This window comes from Esox lucius, chromosome 17, assembly GCF_011004845.1.
Source record: "Esox lucius isolate fEsoLuc1 chromosome 17, fEsoLuc1.pri, whole genome shotgun sequence".
NCBI classification, from domain to species: Eukaryota; Metazoa; Chordata; class Actinopteri; order Esociformes; family Esocidae; genus Esox; species Esox lucius.
Window position 1 is genome coordinate 8,822,920 of NC_047585.1, and position 13,977 is coordinate 8,836,896.

Here is a 13,977-nt window from a genome sequence, read left to right on the forward strand (position 1 = left end):
GGCACTGAGTTTGAAGGTATGCCTTGAAATACATCCAAAGGTACCCATCCAATTGACTCAAATTATGTCAATTACACTACGGCATAGTGAACATAGTGTATGTAAACATCTGACCCACTGGAATTGTGAAAGAGTGAATTATAGGTGAAATAATCTGTCTGTAAACGACTGTTGGAAAAATTGTGTCATGCACATAGTATATGTCCTAACCGACTTGCCAAAACTATAATTTGTTAACATGAAATCTGTGGAGTGGTCGATTTTTTCCCCCAATTACTTCAACCTAAGTGTATGTAAACTTCCAACTGCCATGCAGCTCATTTTCATTGACATCACTGTGTGTGTGTGTGCAGGGGCGTTGGACTGGGGGGAAAAGGGGTACTAAGTATATAGGGCCCTAATGTGTAGAGGGGCCCTCAAAAATGTTTGAATCTTGAATAAAGTGGGGAGGGGCCCTCAGAGACCGCCTATGTACAGGGCCCAGAATTTTGTGCTACATTTATGTGTGTGTGTGTGTTCGCGCGTTTGGAACTGTTTCACCATAAATGCATCACAAATGTCTGCGCTACTAAAACAGACAGACACAGCCCTGCAAGCAGGGCACACGCGCACAGTGCCCCTCAAGACACTTAAATAATATTTTCTGTCCCCCGAACTTAACCATTTGTGAGAACTTATATTTTCTGGATAGACGTGAAGACAACAGGTCTTGTCTTTCTGTGAGTACGCACTGAAGCACCCTGTAAAACTAGAATTTCCTCTAACATTTTATACTCAAACTCGAGCGTGAACACAGTCCAGCTGTTTCACGTACTATAGTGGTGGTTTGTCGTTACCGTCAGGATACAATATGTTGTTGGTCTAGAAGTCTACTCTCCTCTTTTCTGGATCATGGGGTGGCTGAAACAGATGGAAAAAAAAGGGATCGAAAAACATATTTTTTTGAATGACAATTATTTTGCATGAAAAGCATATAGAATTGGCAATAAAAATATAATAATAATAATAAATAATATTGGTTAATAATTTAATGAGTTAGTCATTAATACGTTAGGTTCCGTGTCATTATCTAGTACCTTTCCAAATATGGCATAGAAATTGCCCCCCAAATCTCCTGCCTATGCAATTACCAAAAATTACAGCGTTTTTTCCTGTGAATGCTCACGTCACATGCATGCGCATTGGCACCTGACAATGCTGGGCTGGATTGGAGACATACCCACAGCCCCCACACCCACAGGCTAAAGGTCCGCGGATGTGAGAGCGAAGCAGAGAATTCACTCGCAGCAGCAGTCCGTTTGAGTTCGGGACAGTTCGTTTCCACTACCGCAGAAGCATTTCTGCTGTAGGCTTGAGGGCAAACCGGATTTTACTCATCGCTCCTTGGATGTAATAAGAACCAGGAAATAATAAATGAATGACCGGTGAAAGGGGAATAATCAATCTGACTAAATGTCGCGTTATTTTTATACAGATGACAGCTTTTCTCTTTGATGACACAACACACATTTTTTTACTTTCTGTTATTATTTAAGATTAGGACTAAGTGGTGATGCGAGCTGAACTGGAAACCAACTATTTGGTGACTGGGACCTCCCACGCCAGTATGACTCAATTGAACGTTCTTAGAAAACAAGATCATTTTTTTAATATTGAATCCCCAAGAGTACGACTTCTTTGAAACCACAGGAAGCAAGACGTGTCCCAACTAAGGATTACATTATTCAGTAGTAAAATGCAAAACGACTATTTAACCTTACAGCGATTATGCCTAAAGCCACATAATCGTACGGCATTACAGACAAAAGACCATGCGTAAAAAGTTCCAGTGGACTTAATGTAATACTAGGACTCCTCTACTCTGTCTAAGATAGCTGCACCAGACATCTGGACCAACCACGCTACTGGCAAGATGCAGTCTGGTCTACCGCCCGCCCAAGCTGTCTACATCGTGATGGAGGTGATAATCGCGTTGTCTTCGGTGATCGGGAACGTAATGGTCGTCTGGGCAGTACGAATCAACCGTTCTTTGCGGGACACTACCTTCTGTTTCATAGTGTCTCTGGCTTTGGCGGACATTGCGGTGGGGGCTTTGGTCATCCCGTTGGCCATCACTATCAGCATCGAGCTCAAGACGCACTTCTACAGCTGCCTGCTGTTCGCGTGCACAGTGCTGGTGCTCACGCAGAGTTCCATCCTCGCGCTACTGGCCATCGCTATCGACCGTTACCTGAGGGTGAAAATACCAATGAGGTAACAATAGGTTGTATAGAAATGGAGAGATGTCGCAGATTTTTTCAATAATTGCGTTGTAAATAACGTTCATTTTTCCAAGGACACTCTACTTGTGTGTATCGTTTGTCCCATGTACGTTTGGAAATGCATAGCCTACAGAATGTATTATGTTGATACTGAATACCTAGGCTAGTATAGAGCCAGCTTATTGCCAGACAGCTACAGCCAATTGTTGGACAGGGAGCTACTTACAGCATCACCTGCCAACAGTCAGAGCAAATAGAAGCAAAAGAACTGAGCAACACTGACAGCTTTCAGACAAAATCATAAAACAGGACCGATAACCTACAGACTACTTACCCTAAGTCAGTATGTGAGAAGCAATATATGTATTGTGTATCAAATGTTGAATTCATTCATGTACTGATAATTCCTGTATGAAATGTTGTGCAGACACACAGTGTTGTCATATATCTAGCCAGCATTAATTGAGGTCAAGTTCATAATCAATGTGAGATGAGTCCAGTATCAGTCCTCTATTTGCCCTTCAGGATATCATAACAATTCTACATTAGTTATGGAGCTCACGCCCCAAGAAAGCTTTGTAAATATCTTAATGCGTTGACCGTCTGGGCCCCTCACACACACAACACATTTCCCACTTGAAGACACAGGAGCATACATGAAGACACACAATTCCATCAGACACACACACCTGACCACTAATACATTGAATGTGTAGTAAAGTGTAGAAGTAACTGTCTAACGATCCTATTTTACTTACACTTAAGTTTTTACATATCCAGTCAATCCAGTGACCCACACCAAAAAAAAATGGTGTTCTATCAAATATAATATTTCCAAGTTTTACGTATGTACAGTGCCAGTTAAAAGTTTGGACACACCTACTCATTTAAGGGTATTTCTTTTGTTTTAATGTTTTTCACAATATAGAATAATATATTATAATAATAATAACCCCCTCCCACGGGTTGCCCCTGTCCTTGTCCATCTGGTCATGCTTCTGCACTGGATTAGGTTTTATAGACTCTGGCCACAGCCCACATGCATTTATTAATTATTACAACTAGTACTCTTAAAATCTTCACCCAGCACAGCCAGAAGAGGACTGATCACCCCTCCTAGCCTAGTTCCTCTCTAGGTTACTTCCTAAATTTTGGCCCCTCTTAGCCACTGTGTTTGCTTGCTCCTTGGGGTTTAAGGTTGGATGTTTTGTAAAAGCACTTTATGACAACTGCTGATGTAAAAAGGACTTAAATACATTTGATTGAAATTTGATAATAGTGAAGACATCAGAACTATGAAATAACCTACAGAACAACGTACTGTAGCTACCAAAAATGTGTTGAACAGATCAAAATACATTTCATGTTGTAGATTGTACAAAGTTGCCACCCTTGGCCTTGATGACAGCTTTGCACACTATGTATTCTGTCAACCAGATTTATGAGGTTGTCACCTGGAATGCATTTCAATTAACTTATTTCTTCTTAATCCGTTTGAGCCAATCAGTTGTGTGGTGACAAGGTGGGGTTGGTATATAGTCCTTATTATGGGAGGAATGGGTCAAATAAGCAAAGAGAAACAAAAGTCCATTATTACTTTAAGACATAAAGGTCAGTCAATATGGAACATTTCAAGAACATTTCAAGAGCAAGTTTCTTTAAGTGCAGTCGCAAAGAAATCCAACATTATGATGAAATTGGCTCTCATGAGGACCTTCACAACAAAAGAAGACTCAGGATTTCCTCTGCTGTAGAGGATAAGTTCATTAGAGTTACCAGCCTCAGATATAGGCAATTAGGTGTACGGATGATCTCTGCATGTGTAGGACTCACTGTAAAGCATAAAGGAGGATGTTTAGTTTTGTGCTTAGTGGGACTATCATTTGTTTTTCAACAGGACAATGACCCAAAACACACCTCCAGGCTATGTTAGGGCTATTTGAGAGTGATGGTGCTGCATTAGATGAACTGGCCTCCGCAATTACCCAACCTCCACCCAACTGAAATGGTTTGGGATGAGTTGGACTGCAGAGTGATGGAAATGCAGTCAACCCTTGCTCAGCATATGTGGGAACACCTTCAAAATGATTGAAGAGCGTTCCAGGTGACTACTTCATGGCTGGTTGACAGAATGCATTCAAAGCTGTCATCAAGGCAAAGGGTGGCTACTTTGAAGAATTTAAAATATAAACGTATTGTGATATGTTGAAAACTTTTTTGGTTACTACATGATTCCATATGTGTTATTTCATTGTTTGGATGTCTTCACTAATATTCTACAATGTGGAAATAATAAAATTGAGAAATACCCTTGAATGAGTAGGTGTGGCCAAACAAACTATTTTTTGGTACTGAATCAAAAAGCTGGTTGCCATGGAGCCTTTATGGCAGCCTAAGCTGATTGCTCTGCTATTTTAATAGCTTTTTATTCAATTCATATTTCATATTCATTCTTTTCATATTTTTTGAGGACCGTGCCCTTGGCAGCGGTGGTGGTCTGGCTGTTTTCCACAAATAATGTTTTGTCCTGAAAATTTTGCCAGTCGTGCCTGGCTTATCATTTGAGTGCATGGCTTTTAAATTGAAGCCGTTCACTGTTATACTTATCTATCTCCCTCCTAAATCAAATGCAGTCTCATTTATAACTGAGTTCTCTGAGCTAATCACATTTCTGTGTCCTATTCTATCCATTGTTGTTTTTCTTGGTAATTTCAACATTCACGTTGATTCAACAAAATGTTCCTTTACCTGACTTCCTGAACCTGCTGGACTGTCTTAACCAGAGACAGCCTGTTACCTTCCCCACACACAATCGTGGACATATACTTGTGAAGTCCCGTCATCAGACCAGGATATACAGTTAGGTCCGGAAATATTTGGACACTGACACTATTTTAATAATGTTGGCTCTGTACGGCACCATAATGGATTTGAAATGAAACAACGGAGATGCAGCTGAAGTGCAGACTTTCAGCTTTAATTCAAGGGATTAAACAAAAATATCATATGAAACATTTAGGACATTCCTCCTTTGAGATGCTTTGCCAAACCTTTACTGCAGCTGTCTTCAGTTGTTGTTTGTTCGTGGGTCTTTAAGTTTTGTCTTCAGCAAGTGAAATGCATGCTTGATCGGATTGAGATCAGGTGATTGACTTGGCCATTACAGAATATTCCACTTCTTTACCTTAAAAAACTCCTGGGTTGCGTTCACAGTATGTTTTGAGTCACTGTCCATCTGTAAAGTTAAGCGCCGTCAGATTAATTTACAGTTATTTTGAATAATTTTACAGTTAAATAATGAATATGGGCTTAAAGTGCAGTCTCTCAGATAAAATGTGAGGTATTCACATCCAAATTGGAGGAAGGGTTTAGGAATTACTGCTCTTTAATATGCAGCCCCCTCTTTTTCAAGGGACCAAAAGTAATTGGACAATTGACTCAAAAGCTGTTTCATGGACATGTGTGGGCTATTCCTTCATTATTTCTTCTTCAATTAAGCAGGTAAAGGTCTGGAGTTGATTCCATGTGTGGCATTCGCATTCTTCTTTGACCACATGACACAACATGCTCTCAATGCAAGTGAAAGCAAGCCACCCCTAAGCTGCAAAGAAAAAGGAACATTGGGAGTGGCCAAATCAACAGTTTGGTACATTCTGCGAAAAAAAGAACATACTGGTGAGCTCTACAACACAAAAAGACCTGGATGTTCACAGAAGACAACAGTGGTGTATGATCATAGGATCCTTTCCATGGTAAAGAGAAACCCCTTCACATCATCCAACCAAGTGAAGAACAGTCTAGGAGGTAGTCATATCATTATCCACCATAAAGACATTACTTCTCAAGAGCAAATACACAAGGTTCACCACAAGGTGCAAACCATTCATAAGCCTCAAGAATAGAGGTTGAGGTTTGACTTTGCCAGAAAATTTAAAACAGCCAGCCCACAGCATTCTTTGGACAAATGAAACTAAGATCAACCTGTACCAGAATGATGGGAAGACATTTTTTTGGAGAAGGCTTGGAACGGCTTATGATCTTGAAGCATACCACATAATCTGTAAAACATGGTAGGGGCAGTGTGATGGCATGGGCATGCATCACACTGCCCCTATACCACTGGGTCACTAGTGTTATTGATGATTTGACCGAAGAGCTGGATTAATTCTGAATGCAGAAAAGCTTATCCATTAATTTGTTTTCTCCAGAATTGATAATCGGAATGCAGTATTGGGAACCCTGCCAGCAAATTCTATTAATAAAACACAGCTCATCCAAAAGTGCTACAAGGATCCTGAGACGATCAAATAAATCTGCCCACATCACACCTCTCCTTGCTGACTTTCATTGGCTTCCTGACCCTCAAAGAATTTACTTTAAAATTATCCTTTTTGTCTATACAGCTATCAATGGCTTGGGAACTGTCTACTTATCTAACCTGCGCTCCTCCTATAAACCTCTACGCCCTCTATGGTCCAACGAAGCCAATCTGCTCAATGTTCCAAGAACTCAGCTCTGAAAAATGGGAGGCTGCGCCTTTTCTTTTATTGGACCTCACTTCTGGGAACTCCTTTCCTGATAGCCTGAGGGCTGCACAGTCATAGCTTTGACAGCAGGCCTTAAAACACACCTCTATCAGTTGGCCTATCCTTCTCTTTTTTTTCATGCACTTTGAGATTATTCTTCTATAATGAAAAGGACTTTGCAACAAGCTGTAAATACAGCTGAATGAAACAAAAACTGTGTCTGTCTTCATTTCAGGCTGCAAAGCAACAAAATGTGATTATTTTAAAGGGGGGTGATTCTTTTCTATACCCACTGTATGAGCTGATTATTGGCCGGTAGCAACCAAAGCAGCATGTCCGGTAAGAACGACAGGAGTCTATTCTATTTCCAATCTTTACTGCTGATTCACAAAACACAACACAACTATGACTGAACACGTACTCTTTCTCAAACAGATTATATCTGGTTTATTTGATGCACGCATACTTTACAAGCAAGATAATCCAGCCAGACATTCGGTGCAGGGATAGTTCTAGTGTCTTAAACAATCTGATCTCGTCTGTGCTGATTGTACTGATGACGTTGAAACACTTGACTTGTAGACCCGAAAAGGAAGCATGCTGATTGGTCAACGTGACTCTGACTGAAGTCATTCAGGCCAATAAACAGTGAGGCAGGTGTGGACTCATTAAAAAATAATGAACTGTGTAAAGTAGAGACATTTATTGTACATTTTTTACAGTATCTGTCTGCCGGTAAAGCCAGAATTGAACCCTTCTTCTCCTCACTCAAAGCTTTTCTTTTTAACTCTTTTGTCATGCGGAATATATATATATTTTTTTATTCAAATTACCTTTGAGGTACTACTTGCACTGTTTTTGCAAACCAGCTGGTCCTACTGCAAGAGGATAGTCATGACCACAGCAGTGGTTTTAATACTTTTCCTCATAAATTAGATTTGGTTCAGTACATCATTAAGTAAAATGAGGTGTGCCTGTGTTGGAATTTCACAGACACTGGAATGGAATGGCTGCCATACATGTAGAGATGTTGATTTAAAAAAAAAATTGTAGTGGTCTCTTTTTCCAGAACTGCATATATATTTTAATTGTATTTTCTTCCATATGTTGACATGTATGTTTTTGGGGAGAAATGAAAATGCCAACAGAAAGCATGTCCACAAAAATGGCTTACCATTTGGAGTAAATACGGGCCATTGAATGGCACAACAAATGCACATGGTCATATATTAGGTTTATCATTTTGACAGTAAGAAGCTGAGTTAGCATCTTTACAAATTGAGGAGTGTGAACAAGATTGGAAAATATTGTTGAAGAGTCATCTGTGCAATGTGTGATTGTTGCTGTCGGATCGAGATGTGATAAACATAATACAGTTGCCCTTTTGTTCAGTTTAGAATACTTTAATGAAGGCCTCCATTCAATCAAACCGACATTACAGTTTTTCAAATGATAAATTAATTTAAAGACTCATCTAGGGTACATATAACTACTATTAGGATCACACTGCTCCACAGTATTCTTTTACTTTTCGTTAGTAAATGCTTTGGAATATTGTAATTTGGAATATTATGCTTTGGAATATTGTAAACTGTTTAAACCTTTCTTTGGTGGGTTTGAATGAATCCAAACTGATCGATTAACAATCCCAAAAACCTGGGCCTGACTGTATGAGACTGATGGTGCGTGTCTGTGAATGCGGGGTGCTTACATTTCTTCTATTTGTACATGTAACCTCCTAATTAGGTTAACTAGGCAATCTGTTGATCTACACCTGAGCAAAGCACTTAACCTTACTTGTTCCAGGGGTCGCCATTAATAATAGCTGATGCCTTGGCCATGACCCCACTCTCAGAGTGAAGCAGCTTACTAGTAACCAAAAAGGTTGCCAAATCAAAACCCAGATTTGACATGGTAAAAACACTTGTTCTTTCCTTGAGCAAGACAGTGAACCTTAACTGCTCCTCAGGTGCTTTACATGACAGCTCTCCATACTTTTCCAATTTGGCAGGGTCGGGTTCAATTGAAGAGCAAAATCTAGGTTGGACCTCCTGTGCAAAACTGCAAATATCACTATAAATTGTCCCCACTGAAATTCAAACCAGCAACCTTACAGTTACAGGCCCAATGTTCTAACTGCTTGGCTACCTGCCACCCGTGCGTGTGCATACATGCTGTGGTGTGAGTGTGACACTAAGCTGCAGTGAGTGTTACATATCCTGACAGCTGTGTGCCGGATCACTCGGTAGGGTCTGCTTCTAGACCACTGTGTGTGTGTGAGATCGATTGACAGAGAGAGAGAGGGGGGAGGGGGAGGGGGAAGGGAGATAGAAACAGAGATAGAGGATGAGATTGTCTGGCAGGAAGAACATTTTTTGTGGGGGACTTTTTGAGAGAGAAAAATATAGTCTGCCCTGATATATGTACAAAACAACTCTGGTCATTCCTCTTGAATAGTTACACAGCTATACCATTCAAAAGGAGGGGAAAATATTACAGATTTGTATTATAATCTTAAATGAAATTGAGAAGTGCGACAAGGTTTTAGCCAGTCTAGTGAACCACCATGCCATTAATTGCACAACATGGTGGATACAGGCCAATCTCAGTGATTTTCTACCCAGAATATTAGTCAGACAAGAAATGGAATCAACCTCTCCCCACTGGGGGAAAAAAATCTATTGAATCTAAGTTAACTGAATGTACTAACAAAAGGTCATCAACCTTTTTTTGGTTCATTACACAAACTTGTTATTTTTGCCTGACAACAAAGTGCTAAAAATCATGAAAATGTGAACTGAAATATCATGAAAATGGGTAAAGAATAGAGTTACAGCACAGTATCCACTTACACCTCACTTGATCATCTTGTTTCCAATCTCTATAGCTACAAGCGCGTGGTGACACCGCGGCGTGCCGGGACAGCGGTAGTGGTGTGTTGGATGGTTGCCATTGTGGTCGGCATGACACCCATGTTGGGCTGGAACAACCTTCAGCGCCTCCGTGAAAATGACACCCTGATGACCGAGGACAACATAGTGACGTGTCGGTTTGAGAACGTCATCAGCATGGACTATATGGTCTACTTCAACTTCTTCGGCTGGGTGCTGCCACCTCTCGTCTTTATGCTGGTCATCTACGTGGAGATATTCTATATGATACACAGGCAGCTAAACAAGAAGGTAGATTCAAAATGATAGAAAAGTAACCCTACATTCTTTACAGTGAGTTAAACTGGCTCTACAATAGGATCTATGCTGCAGTGTTCTATGATGTAATCTGACGGATTTGTCTTGCCTAGGTTAGCTTGATATAGTCTTTGACAATGTCTTGCCGCGATCAATTTTATCTAGTCTTGACAGTTTTAGCTTGATCTAATCTTGCCGTGTTTTGCCAAGGTTACCTTGACCTAGACTTGCCAACCCCTATTTTCATTGATATGCAGCTGATTAATGACCATTGAAGAGACCACACAAACCGATCAGATAAGTCAAATACAAGTTACTGTCTGGACTACAGATGAATAAGAAAGAATTACATTGATGCATTTGATAAGCATAAAAGTGAGGAGTGGATGTGAGGCAAAGAGAGGTGTGGAGAGATACAGAAGGTAGCCCAGTGGTTAAAGCACAGGTGTCAAACTGGTTCTAAGGAGGGCTAAGTGTTTAGGTCACTAATTAGTTAGGATCTCCTCTCACCTAATTGTTTAGGTTTCATTTGAGCACAATTTGAAAGAAAAAAACAAACACCAGCATACACTAGGCCCTCCTTGGAATCGGTTTGACACTTGTGGCTTAGAGTATTTGACCATTAACTGAAGGCTTAATCAGTTGTTTTGTCCCTGAACAAGGCAGTTAACATTTATTTCCCCAAGGCCGTTAATCATAATGAGAATATGATTAGGCATACACTAAATCAGCATAGACTTTCAGAAGTTCTGAGATTGAAGACCAACATCTAAATCTCAAGTTTAAATCCTCTTCCTTTTCTTTGTCCTACCTTAGGTGACAGCGAGCCAAACTGACCCAAGCCGGTACTATGGGAAGGAACTGAAACTGGCCAAGTCTTTGGCTCTGGTCCTCTTCCTGTTTGCCATTAGCTGGCTACCTCTCCACATTCTCAACTGCGTCACCCTGTTCTGCCCAGAATATCATAAACATAAGTTATTCATCTACATTGCCATCTTGCTCACGCATGGGAACTCTGCTGTGAACCCCATCGTTTACGCATTCCGGATCAAAAAGTTCCGGAGTGCATTCCAGAAGATCTGGAAGCTGTATGTGCTTTGTAGAGATCCGGTGGGCAAGCTTCCCCAGAGAGGGAGTCAGAGGGGACATAGTGGGGCAGAAAGGAGGCTGAGGGCTAACGATGATGACGATGACGTTTGATGTAGTGGCGAAGACGTTGAAATCTGAACAAGCTGGACGGTTAGATCAGAAGCACGTACATGAGAACAGCTTCTCTGTGGAATTTGCTTGCTGGTTATAGAATGGCGAATGTAAAAAGATGTGAAGATGATGGAAGGAACCCTTACTCTGTATTGGTTGGTTGGAAGAAGGATAGTGGGGAGGACTTTATCTCTAAACCCTCAATTGAAAAGTGAGATCCCTTAAGCGAAGGAGTTCTGAAAATGAATGTTTCTTACTGTCAAGTGTTACCTCGTACAGCATGTACGAGATGAACTGAACTAAATATCCACGTGGCTGGGTTCCCGATACAGTAACTGTGGATGAACTGAACTCTAATCCTGACAAATATCATCACTCCTTTACGATTCTATGCTCAGTGTGCTATTTGACCAGACATAAGACAATACAAAATATCCGAAACAATGTAGGGATCAGGAACTGCTAACAATAACTTTAACAAATTTCCATTGGCTTAGGGTAGCAATGATGTCTTACAATAACCTGTTGAAACCTGGGTTTATTAGTGACATACTATCACTGTATGAAATGGCACCCTATTCCCTAAAGGTGCATAAGGTTGGATCAAATGTAGTGCACTAAACAGGGAGGCATTGTCAGTGCCATATGGTTGGATAGCAGTGATGCTTCATTCATGACCTTTCAACTGAACTGGAAAACAGAGCATTTCTATATGGACAACCTCAGTTGAGCTGTTTCAAGTCTCTCTTACTGTGAAATTTCAATGAATAGGAAAAGGCTCATTCCACCGATACTAAAATGTCAGATCCTATAGCATAACATTACAAAAAGGGGTGACCAAGTGTTCCAGAAGAAGCATTTACATGTGGCTCTGGGCCGAGAAGGAAAGATAGGACAAGATATCAGCCCTGTTCTGTGAGATAACAAAGAACAAAGGTTAGTGAAACAAAAACCGCTAGAGCTCACGTGTGGAAATGCAAATAACTTGAAACATGCTCCCTCTTTCAGAAGAATTTAGTTTTGCCTTTAAAGTCTAAGCCTCCTATAATTACAAATACAGTACAACAGTATCCATTTAGATTTTCCTCTGCTTGAACAAAAGGTGCCCTGTGTTTAAGAGTTTTTTGGCCAGTAACTTAAAGGTTGGTGGTTTGAATCCCAGAGCACAAAAGAGGGGGAAAAAAATCTTAACCAAGAGAATGTTGAGAATTTTTTTAGAGGGGAGGAAATAAACAGCTGAAAGACATTTCTATACACACCCTCATCCCCTGAATAATTAACAACACGGTGCGTGTGTAACAGTTGATGAAGAAGCATGTGAGTGTGTGTAAGGAGGTACATACTGTAGGTGTATTAGGGATAAGGTGTGATCAGGTGTTTAAACATGTGTTAGTTCTTGCCTGTGTGTTCTTACCTGTGTGTGTGTAGAGGACTATAATGAGGATGTCAGTTGGTATCTGCCATGCAACCAGCATGTGTAGTCTGGATGTTGCTGGAATGTCTGGGGAGTTGCGTTCAAGGTCTCCTGGATATTCTGAGGTTGTCCCTTGTTCTGCTGGTTGAACAGTGCATTGTTGTTCTCATCTCTACAAGGTCATGTCCCATGGATGGTGAGGCCACCAGGAACACTGCCATATACCTCAACTAATAACTGGGCCTCAGCTAATAAATAGTCTAGTAGTCAAGTGCTTTAGGCCAGTGATTGAAAGGTCACTGAAAATGTAAGAAAAGTAGGTTGTTTTGCCCTTGAGCACGGCACTTAACCCTAATGGTTCCTGTAAGTCTCCTTGGATAGGAGTCTCTGCTGAAAAACTAAAATGTAAATGTACTAAAATATGGTTTGAGGTCAGCTACATTTCAATTCAGTCAATCCAGAATTGACTCAATTGAAATGGAATTGGACCCCACCCTGCTGCTCACCATATACCTAGTGGCGCATAATACTGTACATCCATCTGCTCTAAATGAGCCAGTAAAAACATTTCCAATATTCTTAGGTACATTATGGTACAATTCTAACATTAGAAAATACTATTTTATATGCAGCTTTCATTTTGAATGTAGATGTCAATAGCTATATGGTTTTAATGTGAAGATGAGACATCATATTCAATTGTGTAATTGGACCAATTCTCAGCTTTCCTATCACTCCCTAATTTCACATGGACTTACCCCAACCCTTATTCATTGGGTTTAGGGTGCATATTGATGATCTCACAATGTTGTTGTCAAGGCAAACACATCTCTATATGATAAACATATGAATCACAGAAGACAAATAAAGTGGTTTTAAAAGATGCACTCTGAGGGTTTTCATTTCCAGTCAGTGTGGACGAAAGTACAATCAATAGAAAACGAAACTGAGCATTCAACATGCAAGATGCATCGAAGGTGTTGGCAATCTAGTCATGCAACCTCCTCCATGGCAGTTTTAGTTTCTTTCAAATTTGTGTCTAGATATCGATCAAGTGTAAACAGGTCTGGATGGTAAAAGCATTTCCATGATCATCATACTGGGCCTCTAGAGTCATTGATAAATTTGTTCTTAACATTATTATTATTATATTACAAGTAAAAAGTAAAATACATACAAAGAAGCACCAGGACATCAGGTCACAACATGGACACAATGGATAGATAACAATCATGTATACAGTAGATGAAACAGCAGTAATGTGGGTACAAACAGAACGTGGATTTTGAGGAATAAGGATGCATCTTAGCACCAAGTGTAAATAAGGCTTCTCTGAATGCTAAATATAGCTGAAGACCTGAAGTTTACATACAGTTAGAGGTTGATGT

The 13,977-nt window shown here is 40.3% G+C and overlaps 1 protein-coding gene across 1 annotated transcript; it reads left to right on the forward strand.

The window, feature by feature from the left end:
- Window positions 1-1,233: 1,233 nt before the first annotated feature.
- On the forward strand, window positions 1,234-13,476 carry LOC105027121 (adenosine receptor A1). The gene is made up of 3 exons (XM_010899052.4): window positions 1,234-2,253; window positions 9,675-9,969; window positions 10,792-13,476. The coding sequence occupies exons 1-3, from the start codon at window positions 1,913-1,915 to the stop codon at window positions 11,173-11,175; spliced, it is 1,020 nt and encodes a 339-aa protein (XP_010897354.1). The 5' UTR covers window positions 1,234-1,912; the 3' UTR covers window positions 11,176-13,476.
- Window positions 13,477-13,977: the final 501 nt, after the last annotated feature.